Source organism: Varanus komodoensis, unplaced genomic scaffold, assembly GCF_004798865.1.
Source record: "Varanus komodoensis strain SLA01 unplaced genomic scaffold, ASM479886v1 scaffold56, whole genome shotgun sequence".
In the NCBI taxonomy this organism is placed as follows: Eukaryota; Metazoa; Chordata; class Lepidosauria; order Squamata; family Varanidae; genus Varanus; species Varanus komodoensis.
The window spans coordinates 1,737,926-1,759,082 of record NW_025336169.1 but is presented as its reverse complement, the minus strand read 5'-3'; the positions used below and the strand labels follow the sequence as shown (position 1 = coordinate 1,759,082).

The 21,157-nt window shown below is 48.6% G+C and overlaps 1 protein-coding gene across 5 annotated transcripts in view; it reads right to left on the bottom strand.

The window, feature by feature from the left end:
- The window catches only part of TBX5 (T-box transcription factor 5), a 55,102-nt gene that overhangs the window by 10,309 nt on the left and 23,636 nt on the right, over positions 1–21,157 (bottom strand). For all 5 annotated transcript variants that reach the window (XM_044448945.1, XM_044448944.1, XM_044448948.1 and 2 more), the window contains 2 exons: positions 8,584–8,736; positions 6,249–6,340 (listed from right to left, as the gene is read on the bottom strand). In XM_044448945.1, coding sequence (XP_044304880.1) covers positions 6,249–6,340; positions 8,584–8,736 — 245 coding nt within the window. The remainder of the gene's footprint in view (positions 1–6,248; positions 6,341–8,583; positions 8,737–21,157) is intronic.

Here is a 21,157-nt window from a genome sequence, read left to right as displayed (position 1 = left end):
GGTAGCTGCAATCCTAAACCTCTGGAGGACACCAAGCTGGGCAAAGCTGTCATGCTGTATTTCATTCCCTAAAGGTTTGATTTTATTCTTGTTATCGCCAAAGTGCTACGAAGGAGGTTCCCCCAAGACTGCCGAGAGCTCCTTCCCCCATGGAGAGGGATGCGGTCCTCCTGGCTTCATAAGATCAACCCTCACACCGCAACATCGGGAATGATTTCTTAATACAGACTGCAAGGTTTAGCTGACTCATTTCTTAGCCTAGCTGTTGAAAAGGGGGTTGGATGCGCTCCAAAAGGACGCCCAATTAATTGGCCAGCGGTTTCATGTTCATATTCAACATAAAAAAATAGATTCTTAATAAAGAATCCAACTTGGAATGTTTCTTAGCAGAGTAACATGTCAGAAGGCAGAGAAACGGAGGCAAGAGAAGGGTGGCGGGGAGCAGCTTGGTGAGGGGGTAACAATTGACATGCAGGAAGTCCCAGCTTTTATCCCTGGCATCTCCAAGAAAGGCTGAAGCGTCAGCAGCACTGGACTCGATGGACCGATGCGTGGACTCATAGAAAGCCTGCCTCCCAGAGCTCCCACCAAGTTACCACCTTTGCTAAGCTGGAAAGATGTAGGCCTGCAACTAGATGGGTGACCACACTCACAAACTCCACTCTCACAGCTCTGTGCTACAGAAGGTCCCAGGTTTGATCCCCAGCAGATCCGGGGTGGAGGGGGGGGGCCCTCCTTCCTGAAGTCCTAGGAGAGCTGCTGCCAGTCTGTGCTGGCAAAACTGAACTGGAGGGCCCAGTTTGACATGACACAAAGCTGCTGCCTCTGTGGGAAGGCAGCTCTAGTGTGACTAGTCGAGGAGGGGAAGGAGAGGGGGTCCATCATATGGTTCCCAGCTGTGCTGTCAAAGTCCTGAGAATGGCTATCGTCTCCCGAAACATCGCTTAAGGAAAAGGGATATGCTCTGGACCTATAAATATATATACAAGAAGAGATAGAGCATTTATATCAATTAGAAACATGTGGTCTTTTGTGTCTTTGGAGAGGCAGCGCTGCTCCGGCACTGAGCCACTACCACTGCGCACTCCTTGAGGAGCCCGGAATCCAGAGTCCGATTGCTCCATTTACGTCAGGGGCCAGTTGGAGCCAGCGCGGGCCACCTGTTCACAATCGGGTCTCGTTTCGGGTTCTGCTTCCGGCAAAATGCCCGCCATTTAGGCGCTTTCGCCATCAGACTGAGCTTGTGCTGCATCGTTTTTGCAGAGACAGAATCGGTCTGAATACGTTCCAGTCGATCCTGCTTTGAATTTTTTAAAAGAGGCAATTAAAAAAAAGCTGAGGTGATAAATGGTATCAGTTTCAATTGAATAACTGATGAGATTAATGACTGATCGTGTCCTCTTAGCTACCCCACCATGAAAAGATATGCCAGATGTCAACTGAAGTGCGGGAGGAGGCTATTCAACCCAAAGTGATACTTACATCCTCACACCTGGGGGGGGGGGGGGAATTTGTCCTGCGTTCCCCACAAGCCTAGTCAAAACAGCAGCAGTAGCAGCTGCAACATTTCAGAGATTATGAAAGACTTTAACATAATGTCTGCCGTGCAGAGCCAGTGTTGCCTAGTGGTTAGAGTGTTAGACTGGGAGTCAGAGATCTGGGTTCTAGGCCCCCCATTAAGCATGACGCTCCCTGGCTGACCTGGGACCAGTCAGTGACTCTTAGCCTAACCTACCTCACAGGGATCTTAGCAAGGACAAAATGGAGAGGAGGAAGACCATGAACAAGCCACGCATGTGTGTTCAGCCAGAAAAGGTCCTGCAACCAGCACCATTCCCTAGGAATCTGAAGGCATTTTCAGTGGTGGCCCCAAAACTGTAGAATGAGATAGATCCCCATGTTTTCATAGGTAAATTTCTTTGGTAAATGTCCTTCTTTTTTCCAAAGCTGTTCTGTTTTGCTTTGTTTTTTAAAGGCTCTTAGAGGGGCAGCCAAAGATTCCCCAAATGAGCCCCTGTCCTTGGGCTTACAACCAAATTACATAACACAAGCAAAATGAATTTGGGGGAATGAAGAAAAAAGCAGGCTCGGGCACCCGTTCTTGGTTGCAAGATCGCGCCCAGAGAGCCTGCTCTGCAACAACAATCCTGGGTGGATCTCCAAGGAACAATTCAGGGGATCTAATCCTGCAGAGCAATCAAGTCAGCAGCGTGCCATATCTGAGCAGTGACCTGCACTAAGAACATTTCAGCAAACTGTTCCACCACAGTCCTGGGCAAAAGCACAGTGTTCGGGTATTTTTTAGCCAGGAAACAGGAAGTATTGCTTAGTAAAGGGGGACTGTTAGTGGCTACGGCTGTGTGGTGAAGGATAATGGGTTTGTAACTCCGTCAGAACAAGACTCAGCTTTGTCCCAGGCAGACTGCGAGAGGGGAATTAGTGCTGCGGCAACTGGGAAAATGATTTGTAAAACTGATCAAGCCCCGCAATAAGGAAAATTCAGCCTCTGGGCAGAGAACCGCATCCAATAAGCTGCTTCTGTGACAGCCACAGATGGGGCAGCGACCACATTGTCTGAAGGGCAAGGAAACGGAATCAGAGACACCCAGTAGTTGTTGTGTCCTGAAGCCTGCCAGGACACGGGTCAGGCTGACCTGGCAAGAGAGAGCAGCATATTTGCGCCCTTTCAGAGTTTCCATAACTGCTCCCAGAAGAAAGGAAAATCAGATGGAAGAAAGATGTGACACGGGGTGGATCGTTTCCCTCGCCGGCGACACCCAGACATGTATGCATCTCCGTGTGTGTGACTGCATGGAAAATTCAGAATAAAGGGGTAAACTAGGAGCAGGGATGTAATGGTGACTATTGAAATGCAGGTGCTCACTATGGGAATCCTCATTCTCATAAGAGAGGGTCAACATGCTTGCTACTCTCTGGATTCACACCAACAAACCCAACCCCATTCCAGCAGTTTGCATCTAGGCCAGCACGGACCTGTTGCAAAATGCATGAGACTGAATGGCCCGTTCAGGATCACCCCCTTGTTAATGCAAAGCCACAGGGAGTGGTACCTTTTGCTGAGGAAAAGGGCTTCTCCTCACTCCTATGGAGATGGCAGGAGATCTGAGGGGACAGAGAATCGGAGGCGGCTGGCAGGTGATCTCGGCATCCCTGCTGATGAACAAATGCACACCCGAACCCTAACCCCCCACCCCGGAAAAGCCCTGAGTGTATCGCACCACTGAACACATGCATAAAGTGGTAAGGTATGAAAAACAAATCGAAATTCTAGGCTGTGGTGATGCAACCGCAACACTTGGGGGAAAATGTGCAGTGCAACACCTAAACGTATGTAGATACGTAGGATTTTTCTAATTTTGGAATGCATTGCCAACAGTGCGCTGATGCCATGCAGCTCTATTTGTCCTTTGCATCATCAGCGGGTGAGGTTGTGGATGGGCTAATTTAATTTAATTTAAACATTTCTATGCCATCCTTTGCAACAAGCCTCAGGACAGCTTACAGAAGATTTAAACAAAAACAGCTAAGCCAGTGCCTGGTTGCAAGAATGGACTGGATGAGGGCCAACAGACTGAAACGCGGTCCAGACAAGCCAGAGATGCTGCTGTCATGCGGTCCTTTGACTGGATGGCGGGTTCAGCCTATTCTAGATGGGCCGACACTCCCCTGAAGGTGCGGGTTCATAGCTTGGGGTGCTCCTCAGTCCAGCTTTGCCGCTTGAGGCGCAGGTGGCCTCGGTGGCTTGGAGCATCTTCCGCCAGCTTCGGCTGGTGGCCCGGCAGTGCCCCTGCCTGGATGGGGATAGCAATGGTGATCTCTACACCAGGTTACTGCAATGTACTCTGTGTGGGGCTGCCCTTGAAGACGATCCAGAAACTTCATTTGGCGCAGAATGCTGCTGTCAGATTAATTACTGCAACCTGGTGGCCCAAGCGCATAAGACCGGCTTGCATTGGCTGCCGATCAGCTTCTGGTCCCAGTTCAAAGTGCTGGCCTCTGACTCACGGCTTAAGACCTCGATAGGTGCCAGAGCAGCTCTCCCAGCCAAAACCTCCCTGGGTGCTACTCCCACCCTCGGGCGCGTTCTTCCAAGAGCCCCCTGCAAGGGAAGCACTGAGAGTGGCAGCAAGGGGCGGGGGGGGAACTCTCTTGGTGGTGGCCCCCCATCTATGGAACAATTTCCCCACAGTGGACCAGCTGGAGTCAAAACTGTCGCCTTTTCAGCACCACCTCAAGAAAGCCCTTTTCTCTGAGAACTTGAGACTTCTTTGGCCACCGGGGGGCTTGGGGAGACTCACCCAATGTTTCACAGAGTCAGCTCTTCTGCCATCCTGTGCTATTGTCTGTTTTTAGCACTTTTATTTTTCCCCTCTTATAATAGCTTTACTGCATTTTCATTGACTGTTTTTATGGAGTGTTGTAAGCTGCCCAGAGAGCTTCAGCTGTGGGGCAGTGTAGAAGTAAAATAAATGATTATGATTTTTCATGATTCTGGCTTGGCTTGCTCCCAGGACAAGCGACATTGAATACGGAAGCCTCTGCCTTGCATCCAGAAAACTCCCTCTTGTGTACCCTTCCAGCCCCAAAGATGCGAGCAGGCATCAAGCTCTGACTTTAAAGCTTGTCCTGATATCCTAAGAAATATAAACTAAAACCAGATGAACCAGGCTAGCTGCACTCCTTATCACTTTCACATCTAGCCACAGACAAATCTGCTCCATCTCATTTCCGGTTAATTTATCATGAAAAAAGTCTGTATTCATGTAACCAAATACATTATTTGTAAAACATGTTCTTTCTCCAAACACACTTTTGTAAATACATTTTGATAGATTTTTGAGGAAGACCACATGTGGAAACATTTGGGCATCATGAATGGTTGTAGATAATCCACTGGGCACACACCTAGTGCAAAAGGTGTGGACTGGGTGAATTTTCATTGGGAGATAGAAATACTGCACTCTTTTAACAGCCGTACTAGAAATATGCTCTTTGTCTCCAATCCAGACCTGAAATTGCCAGGTAGCTGGATTCTGCATAACTCATCATGTTCTGCATGTTTTCCAGTCACTCACGTAATATTCTTCAATACACACAGCCAGAAAGTAGAGAAAAGTACTATTTAGGGACAAAGGATAATTATGCCATAGTACCCCTGCACCCACTGCTTGTAAAAGTCACTTTCGAGAAGTAGGACCTTTCGTTCCCAAAGCCAGGAGCTCTCTTTCAAGTGCAACAGATATTCTGGATGTGAGCAGCTCAAGTCCACATGGGTATTCTGGAGCAGGGAGAGAGAGACTCCAGGGGTTATCTGCGCGCGCGCGCGCGCACACGCTCTCTCTCTCTCTCTCTCTCTGGCTTTTCCTCCCAGTAAGAACATATTAATGGTGGTGTCAAATCAAACCAAACCAAAGGCTTATCTAGTCATATTCAGTTCCCAGCCTGGTCAACCAGATGTATATGGGGAACCCACATGCAGATGGATTTCCTGCAGGTTCTCGTTTGCTAAGATGGCACCATCCTTATTCCATATTGGATAATGACACCAACTGTTGGGGAACTGCATGGTTCCCACCCCCAAATCCCCATAAATAAGTATCCTTTGAATGCTCTCCTCAATAGATATGCACAGCGAATGGAAAGCACTGTGTACTAGGAAAAGAACGAGAAGAAATCAGCTCCAGAAGGGCATCTCCTGGATTTTATCACCTGTAATAAATTGCTAGTCACTGGGCCCACTCGGAAATCTGTAACAATGCATATAACATATGCTGTTGTTTGCTTTCCCCATAAATCTTTCCCACAAACAATGGATAGGCATGGGGGTGCTGCAGCAATGCGAGCCGTGTGTGTGAACTACCATTTCACACTGCTTTGGAGCTTTATGCCTGCACACACACAAACACACCGAAAACTTTCACCGGATGCCATGCATCACAGTCATGTGAATGCTCACCACTTCGAAACAGAAACTCTAGTGAAGTGCGACTCCAGGGGCAGCGGGAGCAAACTGAGCTGGGCGACGGCACAGATATCAGCCAGTTAGTAGTACAACTGCACCACCTGCTCCTGCTGCAAAGGTTCCAGGGCCCATTTTCAAAGAGCTCAGCTTGCAAAGCCATTCGGGTACTCCATGTAGATGCACTCGGGGGGGGGGGGCTATGAGGGCACCGCTGAAAGCAGATGTCCACCTTTGTCTTCCTGGAGAACATCTGTGAAGGGCTTACCTTTGCATCCTGGACATTCTGTGCAGCTCCATATCATCGCTGCCTCGAAATCCTTTTGCAAAAGGGTTGTTCTCGATCTTGAGCTGGGTGATCTGAAAGGAGGATGTGCAAAAGAGTCAGCGCTTCATGTATTCTAGCTGCAAAGCCACCAACCTGTCCGCCAAAGGGATTCACGGAGGACAAACAGGGAGGCCTGTAATGAGGAAGCCAGGCGTGGCATCTTTGCATGTCGCCAGAGTCAGACCCCCACTTTTGTTGTCACTAAGGGGCCACAGCGGTGGACCGCAGCTCCCAGGCACAGGGCACGGAGTGAGCCCACAGGCGGACTGAACCTCTCGGCTTGAAGACCTTTCTGGAGAAGCTCTCGGGGGCATGTTCCATGAGCACGTGAAGCTAAAAGTGAAAGGACCCCAACACCTGCCCGTTCCAGCTTGCAGGTCTTGCTGCCCGTAACTGAACCTTAGACGTGGCACGTGCAGCTTTTAGAATCTGGGGTGGGAGGAATTGCGCAAGAGCTGGGAAACTAAAAATGACTGGCAGGGGGATGGGATGGGTCCAGGGAGTGGCAGTCTTTTAACCGGGCTGGTTATGGGGAAGCAGGGGTGTTGTTACACCTGGACTCACGAGACTCCAGCTCCAAATCTGTTTGCCACAGCTCCACGTCTGTTCCCCGCAGCCCATTACTGCCAAACCATGGGGCTTTCCTCTGCCCCTCATCAGCCTTAGCTGCCACGTAGGGGAGAAATTCCAGGGAATCACACTGTGGGAGCGGCTGTAGATCCAAATCCCCAGCCCAAAATGAGAAGCGCTGTCATGGGACAACACAGCTGTTCTTGTGACCATGTGCCTCTGAACATATGCAGAGTGTGGATGTGACTGTTTTCTTCCTGACAAGAAAAGAAAAATGCCCATGTGGAGCAGCTTCTACCCACTGGGGTTTTGCTTGGGAAGGCAGAGGAACTAAGCCAGAATGGAGTTGGTAACCTTACACCAAATTGTTTTCCTTATGTTCTTCAGGTTTGGAAGGAGTTGACCTGTCTGGTATAGAGACTACCTTGCAATGCAAGAATGGTCTAAGAAAGTACAAACTTCTTCTAGCAGCAGTTAGAATGCCTTGTGCATCTGCGGAAGCTTGGCAACTGACCGTTATTTTCTTGGTTTGGCTGGTAAAAACACATACTGGCGGGAAACCAGAATAGGTTCTGAAAAATGAATAAGGTTGTAAAGAGAACTGCTAAAGTAGGCTTTGGTACTGATTCCACTCCAAGATTCCAAAGGTTCTCCCTAGGTAGGCATTTTGAATTCTCAGTTCAGCTGCCATAACTTGCGCAGCCTGGTTCCCACAACCCAATAACCCAGAGTACAGGATGAGCATGGGTTGCCACTGAATCACAGGCTGCCGTGTTCTATGCACGTAGCCATCCTAACAAACCACAAACAGGCCAGAGTTTACAAACAACAAACCATGGATTCTTTTCATGCATTGTTCAGCTATCTACCTGCCATGGCTCAGTCAAGGGTGAGTTGCACATTCTTTGTATGCAATAGGTCTCAGGTTTGATCCCCTCCACGTAGGGAGGAAAAGTTGCAGCCAGTCAGTGCTGGCAGTACTGGCCTAGATGGGCCAAGCGTATGACACAGTTTAAGGCAGCTTCATGTGTTTAGAATGGACATGTATAAGATTGTGCATGGAATCCCACGCACACAGACGTGGATGCAGGTTCTGCAGGTCTGGGGAAGGGCTTGCTTCTGAACATACATGCTTCACTTTGCATTACTGGACTCTTATCGGTCTGGCTGGCGGGGAAGATGGAGCAAATGAGCCTAGCACACCCAGCCACCCTCACTGCAAAGAGGGATTCACTGCAGGGTGGCCTTCGTCCTTGCTGCTACTCTGATCCCTGGACCTCGCCAGCTCTACAACCCCACGTTTTTACAGCCACAGCATTTTCTCTGAGACGTCTCTGTTGCATTAAGTTGCTTCCCGGCTGGATCAAAAAGGGGGGGGGGGCACTTTAGATGCCTTTCCTCAGAAAAAATGCTGGCCAGTCAATTCAAAAGTCCATCCATCTCTGGAAAGGGGAAACCCACCCCCCCCGGCAGGGGTCATCTTCTTATCTCCTCCCCACAACACACACACACACACACACACACACACACGCGCGGTCTCTGCAATGCACCCCATCTCCAACAGACAATGAGCCAGCCAGAAAGTTGTGGGGAGCAGGGAGACTGCAGGCTCGCCTCCGCCTGACCTGGCTCTCTGCCCCGGCCGTGCTCCAGGCACAAAGAAAGCATTTCGTTGTGCCTCTTTCCTGGCCCGGCTGTCATTTACCTTGTGATTCTGGTAGGAGGTCACTGCGATAAAAGCCGTCTCCGGAAAGACGTGGGTGCAGAAGGCAGTGTTTTTGGAGCCGAAGCCGTTGTTCTCGTCCGCTTTGACGATATGGAGCCGGGGCTGGTATTTGTGCATGGAGTTGAGAATGATCTGGAAGGGAAGAAGAGCAGGGAGCTGTCAGGGGCAGCATGGGTGGAGGAGCTACAGGAAGAGGTGCACACACTGAGTTCATCTCTTATTGTTCTATTTAGGTCCCTCTTTTTTCAAGCGAGGCAGCCTACACGGTTGCCCTCCTCTCCCGTTTATCCTCACAACAACCCTGTGAGGTAGGCTAGGCTGAGAGTCAACGACCGCTCAAAGTCACCCGCTTAGCTTCATGGCTGAGTGTGAGACTAGAACCGGGGTCTTCTGAACCGCAGTGCCATACTAAGTACCGCAACATTCAGTATTGCACAAATTCAGGTGTGTGTGTGCACACCACCTGCTGAAGATTTTCTAGAACAGGTGCCACATATATTTCAAGCTATGCAATCCAAGGGACAGTTCTGAGGGATTATGATCCACTCACACATACATTATGTACGCTGGGACTTATCTCTGAGCAAACATGCATAGGAACACTTTTTTCCCTTGACCTCCCAATATTTATTTATTTTATTTATTAAAACATTTCTATGCCGCCCCTTGCCGAAGCCTCGGGGCGGCTCACAACACAAAATAAAATACAATAAAATACAAAAGTAACAATATAAAATTAACAATATAAAATAAATAACAATATAAAAGAAGTCGCCCTGGCCAGATAAATAAGCAACTATTGTTAACAATTAAAATGACACTTAAATAAAAAGGTCTTTGCCTGGCGCCAAAAAACAAATGACGGCGGCGCCAGGCGGACCTCTCTGGGGAGCGCATTCCATAGATTGGGCGCCACCACAGAGAAAGCCCTCCTCCGAGTACCTACCCTCCTAATTTCTTTCACGGAGGGTTAGGCAAAGTGGTTTCGGCAGATGGCAAAGTGGTTTCGGCAGATGCCAAAAATTAAGACCCCAAAATACCGCTTCATAAAAATCAGGAAAAACCCTTTAAACAGCTCCAAAAACAATAAAATGCTTACCGAAAAGAGACCAGGACCCCGGAAAACAACTACAAGTAAAAGCAATCTCATATGGTGTTAAATACCTGGAGGTAGAGGAAAGGTTTATTCAGCTGCTCAAAAGATGACAAGTTTGGCTCCCTCCAGACCTGACTGGGGGCAGCATTTGATAATGAAGGTGGAGGTGGGGGCGACCATGGAGATGGTTTCTCCACGGCTGGAACCTTCATGCATTTATGAGGAAGGGCGCACTTATGTAACCATGCTGGGACTCAGTTTGGGGCCAACCTTCATGAGACCCTGCTCTATGCCCTCCAAGTGAACAGCTCCCTCTGAGCACACGCTTAAGACGCATGTGTTGCAAGATTGCAAACTCATGCACGGCTGCTGGGAAATAAATTCCACGAAATCGACTTCTGAGTGCTGTAAACCACCCAGAGAGCTTCCTCTATGGGCGGTGTAGAAATGAAATAAACAATAAATAAAAATGACAAGTTGCCACCACATGACAAGTCCAAGAGAGGCGTTGCCATGCTCTGAGTGCTGTTTGCTTGTGCATTGGCTGGGACTGTGAGGAAATCTGCGGCTCCCAGCTTTCCCACCTGCCTTTTGGGAATCCCAAAATAGAAGTGGAAGTCAGGCAGTGACTTCATAAAACAACCTGATGCCAGGATTGTGCAAACATCTTTGTTATTATGTGCCGTGAAGTCATCTGTGACCTATGGCAACCCTATGAATGAAAGCCCTCCAAAACACCCTATCCGTGAGGGTCCTGCTCAGCTCTCACAATGTTCTCCTTTATGAAGTCAATCTATCTCATATTTGGTCCTCTCTTTGGTCCTCTGCCTTCAACTTTCCCTGGCACGATTGTCTTCTCCAGGGCGTCTTGCCTTCTCGTGATGTGTCCAAAGTGTGACACCTCAGTTTAGCCATTGTTCCCTCTAGGGAAAACCGTGGCTTGATTTGATCTAGGACTGACTTGTCTACACTTTCGTGGGAGTACGTGCTGTGGAACTCAGTTCCTGCATAGGAGTGCAGTGTTAGCCAAATAGAGCAGAGGCATCTCCACCTTTTGAAATGAAGTGAAGCAAATTTGGTATTATTTATTTGCAAATTCATGGGTCACCTTTCAGCCAAAGGCAACGTGCAATTAAAACCTGAGTTAATTCAAAGGTTCACTGATAACCATCTATTAAAATACTGTTGGTGACTCACTGCAGAATGGCAAGGTTGCAGAATAGCAGGAGATGGCAAGATCCTGCTCAGAAGCACTTGCAAGCACATACAGATGCTAATGCGGATGGTTTCTACCAGCAGTCCTCCATCTGTTGCTGATGGGCTGCAGTCCCCATCAGCCTTGCCCATTAATGTGGTGCTGGGGCAAATGGGAGCTGGATTCCAGCTGCAGCTGAAGGGCTACAGGTTCCCCATCCCTGATCTGCTACCAGGCAGATGCCAAGCACTGCTTCAAGATGCTACACGGCACACGGCTGTGTATTGTGTGTTTAGAAAGAAGTCCCATTGGCGTCTATGGGGTTACTTCTGGCAGCCCTGCAGTCCATGCACACACTTTAATTTTGGAGCAGGCATCACAGCCAGTGCCCTCTGATGAGTTAGGCTACGATTCCCATCAACCTGGCCAGAGTGGGTTCAATTCATCCGGAGAAATTGCCACTCAAGATTTAACTTCTTGAGATCCAAGAGAAGGACCTAAACCTTGAAAATTTACAACAGCAGCTACAAAATTAACAATAATACCCCTGTGCTTCTGATGCCCAGAAATTAAAATAGAAATTGTTGTCTTCCAGCAGGCATTTAACTTCTACTGTTACATTCACTGCAGGTCCTTTGATACTTTTCATATATTTTAATGCTTACATATTTAACCATGCATCATTTTTAACCTTGCATGGTTGCATTTTAATTTGATTTAATTACATTTGGGGGTGGTTTGGTTTTGTGGTTGCCACGAACCCAATGGAACTCGCCACTTCGGTGGTACACGGATGTCAATAATCAATGAGACGAGCTTGAACATGATCAAGAATGCAACTTCATCACAAATGGTGGCAAGGCATTTCCTTAATTTCTACTAAGAATCTCATCTTTCATAAGCTGTGGTGCTTTACTTCAGCTTCCTTTGGGCTGAATCCAAAGCATTTTTGGAAGGAAAGATGGAAGGAGAGAAGGAAAGAATGAGACCCTGTAACCCATACTTTGCCTGAGAAATGCTGGAAGTGAAAAGAGCTTCTTGATTAAATACGCACAGGATTGCACCCAAAACCTATTTTTACCTACCCACTCCTAAATCTCAGCTGAAATTGCATACTTTAGTGTATCCATACTGTTATCAAATCTTCTTATTGTGTATTATTGTTTCGTATTGCTTTGCATTTTTGTTTGCTTTTGTTTTAATGTTGTTCGATATTTATGTTTTGTTATTACTTTGTTTTTATCTGGTTTTACTGTAATCTGCTTAGGCAGTCCTTTGGACTAATAAATGCAGGGTATAAGTTAAATAAATAAATAAACCATGCAATCCTGTACACACCTACTCCAGTGTAAGTTCACTAGCACTCAACGGGGCTTTTCTCCAAGTAGCTGTGAATCGGGCCCCCACTCCAAATCCAGTGTTGCTGGTGTTAATGGTTTGAACATAACCGACTTCTGCATGAGTGCCGTTCTGTCCCCAGAACTGTCTGTGACTTTGCGTAGGCTTCTAAAGACGTGATTCTACGCAAGTTGAGACAGGATAAAGGCCTGAAATTCCCAGCATGCCCCAGCCGGCATACTGGAATCCTGGGCCTCCGCTCTGTCCCAGCTTGCATTGGGTTTTGCCTCTCCCTGCTTCATTCGTCCCTTTTCAGCCCTTCCTCAAGAAGTACTGAACTGCAGCTGCTGCGATGCTGGCCTGGCTCTCTCTCTGCGTCGCCCACAGTGTCCCACAAAAGCCAAAGGAGTGATAAGAACAGTCATCGTGTAAGGCCAAAAAGTGGCAGTGATGGACAGAGACTTGGACTGAGGAATGCTCGGGGGTGCCTCACCCCACCTTGTCTCCAAACCCCCTCTCTTTACAGGGACATCAATGGGGGGGGTCTGGGTCGAGGAACTCCCCAACTTGCCACCCCTCCTTCCCGGGGGGGGGGGGGGGGGGCCCCCCGGGCCCCCCCCCCCGCGCCCCTGGGGCTCCTTCCCACGAGACTACTCCCCGGGGGGGGCGGGGGGGCGGATGGGAAGCGCCCGTCCGCCTCCGCTCTCCCCGGACAATGGCTGGCCGCGGAGGCTGGCGACAGGGAGACTCGGGCCGCCCCGCCGGGCCCGCGCCAGCCAGGGGCCCCGGGGCGTCCGCGCCGAAGGCAAGCCATGCTCGTCCCCGGGGTTTAGCCAAATTGCTCTGACATGCGGGAGAGCCGCAGACATCCGCGGGGAACGATCTAATGGTCCTTAATTTCATTAGCGCGGCTCTGAGGGAGAGGCGGCCTCGGCGCCCCCTCGCTTGCCATTGTTGCGGAGGCAGCCGCCGTTGGCGGGGGGGCGCCGGGCGGAGGCGAGGGGCGTCTCGCAGCGCCCCTTTGCCCTCTGCACGCAGCCGCCCCTCCCGCCGCCAGCCCTCGGGCGGGACGCACAAGCCCCCCCCCCCCCCGCGCGGACGGGAGTCTGCGAGAGAGCGCCGAGCCGCGCCGCGGCGGCCCGATCCGCCACGGGCCTGCCTGAAGCGGCGGCTCACCCCCTCGCGGAGGCTTACTCCCAGGGAAGCGGGCACAGCGCTGCAGCGTGCCTGGGCGGAAGTGAGAGGCGTCGCAGGGCAGCGCCAGGGAAGTGTGCATAGGATCGGGGCCTCACAGCACAATCTTCTATGTGCCTACTCAGAAGTAGGGCCTGTGAACACACACACACGGAGGGAGGGAGGGGAGAACCACAGGTAGCCAATGCCGACAAGCCAGCTCCCCAAATTCCATCATCAAGGGGGAAAAAAACCCTTCCAGGATCGTGCTATGAAGAGGGGATGGGGCTATGCAGCTAGGTACACCCTTGACTACCACTCCCAGCATCCTTGCCCCTCAGCTGTGCTGGCTGGTTCTGATGCGAGCTGAAGTCGAAAACGTCAAGGAGGAATCTGGGTGCAGGACACCAAGCACAACCCTGCATCATGGCCCGTCTCTCAGCTGAGGCTGCGCGGCTTTTGAGTGAGTTGGTGGGCATACAGAGAACCTCTGCCTACTTTCTGGCCGGCTTAAGGACGCGGCCCAGAGGAGGAGGAGGCAAGCTAAAACCAGCTGCTGCCCTTCCAAGACTTCCACTGCAATCCTTGCAGTACCAGGGCTCTGAGTTTTTCAGCAATGACACCTCACTCCTTATCTTCCTGCAGCGTGTTTGAGGATGCTGTGGACCCCATTGGGCAGCAAAGACCCATTCCCTCGGCCAGTGCCCTGATCCCGGGGGAGAAGGGAGTTGCCAGACCTGGCTTGCTGATACGGACCAGCTCAGCTGCCTGCATTTTGGGTCTCTCCCTGGGGCCCTGGTTATGGGGACGGTAGAGGGGTGCTTGCTCTTTGGAACTGACCATCCGCCACTGGATTGAGCATGCGAATTCTCTCTGTTACTGGCCAGAATAATAACTCCAGGGTTTTGCTAGCAGCGTTGTAGAAAACTAAACTTAATGAAATCACATAGAAGCTGACTCTCTCCTGTGAATCTTAGCAAGCGTTTTAGGAAAAATTAACCCCTGCTATTCTTCCCCAGCATCTGAAAATGAAATATACATCACTCAGAAAGACAGAGGTCCCCTGTGGAGGAGACACACCTCACAAGGACTGATGGATTGATGGACCAACCCTGTTTTCATACAGTGCTGATAAGCCACCAGCAAAGATAAACTACTATTTTTTCTCCTCTCCTTTTTCCAAATGGTTTTGTGGGAGTTCACAGTCTGCTTAAAAGACAAGTGACTTTGCTAGCTGGAGCTGTGGGACAAGGAAAGGGATTCTGCACATGCTCAGAGGCATACCTCTGTTACATTGCATGTTCCCTCAAATTCAGACCCACAAAACCCTTCTTGGGCAGGCCAGGCTACTGTGTGTCTGAGGCAGAAAGCAATTTACATGCAGATGGGTCCCTTCCCTCCAATAAAGTGCTGAATTTCCAGTGCATGTCAAGCCAAGCCATGCACGACAAGGAAAAATAAGTGCAAGCATTCACCAATTGTTTCCAGCAAGTATGATGTCTATCCAAATATGCTATTCAGACATAGAGAGGATAGGAAAATCCAGAACAAAGTCAAATTGGTACGGATTTCTGTGAATCCAATCCAAAGAATGCATAGTAGGTTTGCTTTTCCCAGGTCTCACAGATTCGGCAGGCTTGTGTGCCTTTTTAATTATTCCCCACACAAAGAAAAAGATGAAATGCCAACCAAAAGCATTCATTCCTTCCTATAGGCAAAAGCATGAAAATACTCATTTTTGTGCTTTTCAGGAGGACAACTTTGCATGAATTCACATGAAGACAAGTGAAAAAAAATAGACTTTCATCAACAAATAGATGAGAGAATGAAAAGTGCCAGACAATCCGTGAAATACAGATGGAATAAATTTAACCTTCCTAGTCAGAGTGCCATCCCTATCTTTTCTTAAACCTTCTATCCAAAATGTGCACCGTAAATTGATAAGACGTGTTCGCTGCATTAAGAAAAAACAGATATTTTTTGTTTTCACCACACTGAGAGCCAGTGTGATATAATGGTTAAGAATGTGGGACTGGGACTCAAAAGCTCTGGGTTCTAGTCCCCACTTAGCCATGGAACCAGCTGGGTGACTTTGGGCCAGGCGCAGACTCTCAGCCCAGCCTACCTCACAGGGTTGTTGTTGCAGGGATAAGATGGAGCGCAGCAGGAAGAGAACGGTATAACTGAGAAAAAAAAGGTGGAGTATAAATCTGCTAAATAATAAATAAGTGCATGATAGAACCTCAGAGAATCTGTACCTCCTCAAAGAAGTTCTCAGGAGGGGATGTTGCCTGCCTGCCACCCTTAGTTAATTCTGCCCAGCTCAGCATCTATGGATTCCCTACAATTGCCCTCCAGGCTTTGCTCCATGTTTCTCTTCACATCTCTTCTGTACCTCACCAGGAACCGTGGTGGGTCATTAAAATGGATTTGGGAACCTGCAGTAGGAGCGCAACCCTCTACACACTTACCGGAGAGTAAGCCCCATGGTACTCCACAGGCATTACATCTGGGTAGATACCCCTAGGATTAGGCTGTAGGTTTGCCCAATGCTGCAAGAACTTGGGTCTGTTATAATTTGCAGACATCGGGGGCGGGGGGGGGGGAGCTGTCAAGTCTATGATCAGGATGGATGGATGGATGTATGGATGTTGGGACTAACATCATAAAAGCCCCCCTCCTTCTGCACTACCCCAGTTAAGGTTTGGGGTACACCCATGCCTCCATGGATGAAGAATGCTGCCTATGGTTTGCCTGGTTCTGCTTGTATTATCTTCCAGAGGAGGAAGGAAGAAAGGGTCAAAATACCCTAAATGTATTTATTTTATAATGTATATATTTTAATTGTTATTGTTTTAATTTATTGTGTATTTTATTCTATGTTGTGAGCTGCCCCGAGGCTTCGGCAAGGGGTGGCATAGAAATGTTTAAATAAATAAATAAATAAATAAAATACAAAATATCTAAAATCTTTTACTCATGCCAGCTGTTCCGTAGATAGATTCATTTATTTATCTTATTGTATCTATAATCTATCTCTATTGTATCTATATTTATTCAACTTATTGTATTTATTCAACTATCATTGTATCTATAAGATACAATATATTAACACTAAAAGCGGTATAAATTTCCACACTTCTACCTTTATATACAGTTTTCCCACCAGCTGACTCCATGTGAGTGCCAATGGCCATGTGCGCTTGCACGTGTGTGTGTGCACACACACACAATGGGAATTGACTCATTTGCAACATGTTTATTATTCCACAGGCTGTGGGATGCCTTCCCCAGAGCAGCTTATCTAAACACAGCCATCGCACAAAGTGAAAATTCTGACCCTCCACTCCAGGCTTCTCGGTCGCCCAGTTTAAAAAAAGAACAGTATTAGGGCCAAATCCTTAATGTTTTAGACACGTTTAGACAAGGAAAAGTAGCAGGGCCTCTATCCTACGCTTCTGTCTAAGCATATATAGGATTGCTCCCTCCACATGTTTTGAGATCTTTGCACTGATGGTAGCTTTTACTCTGGTTTTTACTTCAGATTTATTCTCTTCTAAATGGAAGGTTTTTTTGCACTTTGCTCTGTCGTATTTTATGGCTTCAAGTTCTACTTTTTGAACCACTGAGAGAACTTTGGCCATCGGGCACTATAAAGATGTAATGAATAAATAACCCATCCATCTCCTCCACTCAACCACTGTTCGGCATCAGGCGTGCTGGATGCATGCCAGTTGTATATTCCAACCTCAATTCTGTTTCTGATTTTTTAAAATTAAAAATGAAAATACATAGTTGAGTATCATTCCAGAGAATCATTCCAAGTGGGAAAAGCATGTACTCCAGGACAGATGTCCAATTTCATAGTCTCAATATTCTGTTTCAGTTGGAAGTTAATGTAGTTTACAGGGGGTCAGGTCGCAAAATATTTGTGGTGCCTAAAGGAATTTGATTTGGGAAAAATATTATTCTAGCTGGCTGGATCACTACACCTACATTAATTGCCTGCCTTCAGTCACATGTGGCAGCTAAAGACACCTTTTAATCTCATCGGAAAAGTCCCCTGGTGGACGGAGAAGCAGGATCTGGGCTAGACCATGGCTGCAGCACCAAGAAAACTGGCATGCCTCCACATCTCCTTGAATAATTTCCGTGAACTGACATTATTCCATGTTTCCTTGAATAATTATACTTGATTAGGGTTTTCTCAGAGTAAATGGAGGGAGGCAGATTCCAGAGCTCTGAGACTCCCTGACAGCTCAGACCCAAAGAAACGGGACATCCACCACGTCCCCAGCCAGATGGGCTTGATGTCATGAAGGCATCACAGTTGTGGCTTCATCTGCTACCCTGAGATGAGGAATGGAAGGCTCTTGAGATGTTCCTTATATACAATCCTCAATACCCTTGACCTTCAGCTGTGCTGGCTGGGGCTGATGGGAACTGTAGTTCAGGCAGATCTGAGGAGCTGCAGGCCCACTGAGGGCTATCCTTAATTGTGTTTTAAGTTTGGAAAGAAGGAAGGGGATGGGAAATATCCAGCAAAGAAACAGAGATTCCTGTGCGGAACACACCCAATGCCCGGAAGGACGGCTCCTACACTTTCAGCCCAAGGGCCACATTCCGTTTTGGAGGCTCTTAGGAGATACATTCTAGCGATGGGAAGGGCTGAGGGTAAAAAAATACCCCCCCACAAAAAAAATAAACATAATGGCATTGCAACCTGGGAGAAAACAGCACAAAAGCCTGGAAGCCAGCCAAGAAAGGGAGCAGGATGAGCTCCCGCAGAAGTTTTTGACTGCATCTCCCAGGGTTCTTGAGCATTGGCCATGCCAGCTGGGGCTGATAGGAGTTGAAGTCCAAAATTTCTGGAGAGTCCCGGGTTGGAGAAGGCTGCACTCTGACCCCTTCAGTGTGGCTTTATTTGCATAGATGGAGGGAGGCATGCCTTGTTCATCTGTAAACAGGGATGGGAAACCTGCTTCCCCTTCAACATTGGTGGACTACAAATCCCATTGACCCCAAAGGGCACAGCCAGTGACGAGGGGTGTTGCAAAAGGGCCACAGGATGTGAGACTCAGGGCACCCCAGAAATCATCATCATCATCATCCCCCCATTGTTGTTGTTACTCATTTCTATACGGTCCCAAAGCCAAATCTCTCTGGCAGGTTTACAGCTGAACAATACAACCCAAATAACATAGATCAACCATGTTAATAGAATTTAAAATAGCTTAAAATATAACAAAAAAATTAAAAGGCCCAGCAAGGAGCCATAGAATCAAGATGACCCCCTCAGGCCCCTGGATGACCAAGGAGATCTTTGAAGACCTCCACAAAGAGGGAGGTCTTGACCTGGTGCTGAAAAAACAGCGAGCTTGGCACCAGGCAAGACACAGCAGGGAGGCTGTCCAAAGATGGGGGCCACCACAGAGAAGGCCCTCCCCTAGCTACCACCTCCAGGACCTCTCGTGGGGTTGGCACTCCGAGGAAGGCCGCAGAGGTGGAGCACCCGTCATTTTGCCCGGTTCCACGTCTCCAGGGATAGCGCATGACTTTATCAGTGGGAGGGAGGGAGGGAGGGAGGGAGGGAGAGAAAGAGAGGGAGACCCGTTCATTCGGCCGCCATGTGCAATGGGGGGTGCACACTTTCTGCAGTTGTGCAGAGACATGAGCAAGCCTGAAGGCCATTTTCTGCACAGTTCTTAAAAGTGCACAGGGTCAGTCCTCTTTTGCATCAGGGCTGCCCAGATTAGCTCCTTCCCCCTTTACATCACATGTTCCCCAGCACAAGTCCTGATCCTGAAAAACAAAGCCGTTCTGGGGATCAGTCCAGGTGGGGAATGGCTGGGATTAAGCTCTTCCTGTTGGAGGGTCCTTTGTATTTTTTTCTTGGGGGAAAGCGGGGTAGCCTTCTGCCAGGCATCAAGATTAATCTGAGCGCTAACCTGCACCGGGCTCCACTTCGTTCGAGGATGCTCAATCATTCAGCACGTTGTACAGGCCCTGCTTACAAGGCCCGGCTGTCTCCCTTTTCAGTTCACATCTCCCCGCACGTGCCTGAGACAAGCGTCACTTCGCGAGCACGGCTGCACCGGAGCCAACTGTTGACAGGGCGCGACGGCCACCAGTGCGCATCCGACGCACCCTTCCCTCGCGGTGAGTCCAACGTGGTGCACGAGCAGACCCCCTCCTGGCCCACATCGCCTGGCTCGGCGTCGTTTCAGCCGTCGGCCTCGGCAAGGCCTCCTTGCTAATCAGGCACAGGGCCGGGTTCCAAAAAGAACGGGGACTTGGCCCAAGGGAAAAAGGTACGTGTCTGCACCCACACATGCCTGTATGCTTCTTTGAACATCTGAGACCCCCTCCTTTCCTAGAAAGCAGACCTATTTGTAAACATGGATATATGGGCAGGGGAGAAGAGGGCGTTTGGTTTCAGAAAAAAGAAAAAAAAAAAGACTACGGGAAGAAAGGTTCATGAAGCAGCAGGTATATCCTGCAGCCCTTATAAAATGTCTAGCAGGTAAACCCATTGATCTATCATCATCTGCATTGCATTTGTATCTCACCTTTCTTCCTCTTCTGAGGAACCCCAAGGCAGCTTGCACAGCCCCATTTTATCTGCACAGCAACGACCCCCCTGTGAGGTAGGCTAGTCTGAGTGTGACTGACTGGCCCAAAGGCAACCAGTGAGCTTCACGGCCAAGTGGACAAAAGAATATCTTAATAAACGACTGTGGACAATGAGAATGCAGAAAAAGCCTGAGTGTGAGGGACAGAGGGAGAAGTATAGGACTGGGGGTCCATGGGAACATCAGGAGAACATCCGAAAGTTCCTTCTTTATAAGGAAAATTAACACAGAAAATAACAATTCTGCATGTTCTGTCTATATTGTAGGCTTTCTATTCCATAAATCTTAGAATGCACATAATGTCAGTTTTCAACAGAATGCGTTCTATTCTGCTTCTCTGCAACAAGCCAAGGAAATCGGGCCAGCCTGCCATCGGGCCAGCCCTCCTTCCTTGGCTTTCCAACTGAACAGAGACGTCAAATGTGATTCTGCAAGTAAAGTGATGCTTCTTTTCATATCTTTCTAGTATTTCCTTAACTCTCTTTGCGTGTATAGATTTCGACAGTTTCAAAACAACTCCACTGAAACCTCTGTTTTGGTCTGCTGGAAATCCATTTCTCAAGGCTGGGTAGGGGAATGTTTTTCTTACAGGGACCCCTGTGGCTAATGATGCAGGGTAAAAATGCAATAAATATAAATAAATTATCATTGGCCAGGTGGAACCACGGCCAAGCGTGAGAGGCATTTGAAGCGCTGCAATGATTGTTCTTTCCCTGTTCCACTTCCTTCCTTCCCTACCTGTCCATCTCTCATGAAGCAGAAGATCAAGCTTGGCAGCTGGATACCTAGCAGGGGACCTTCTCCCATACCAGTCTGCCTGGTCACAGAGGATATGGCCCTAGTGGTTCTACACAGACCTGTGACCCACCTGGAGTCCACCTGGAGCAGAACCTTCAGTGTGGAGCAGAACCTTCTCTTCATGAAATCCCCTGCCACTAAAGGTGAGGTTGATGTCTCCTAAAAACATTTATTTCAGGAGGGTGTACCTTGGTTGACCACCCTTTATTTTTAAAGGCCGTTGGCTTTTAAAATCTTTTTATTCTATTTTAAATTGTTGTATATCTTTTTGCAGAGGGGCAGTTTGAAGAACAAGAAGGCGTCCACAGGATCTGGAAAGCC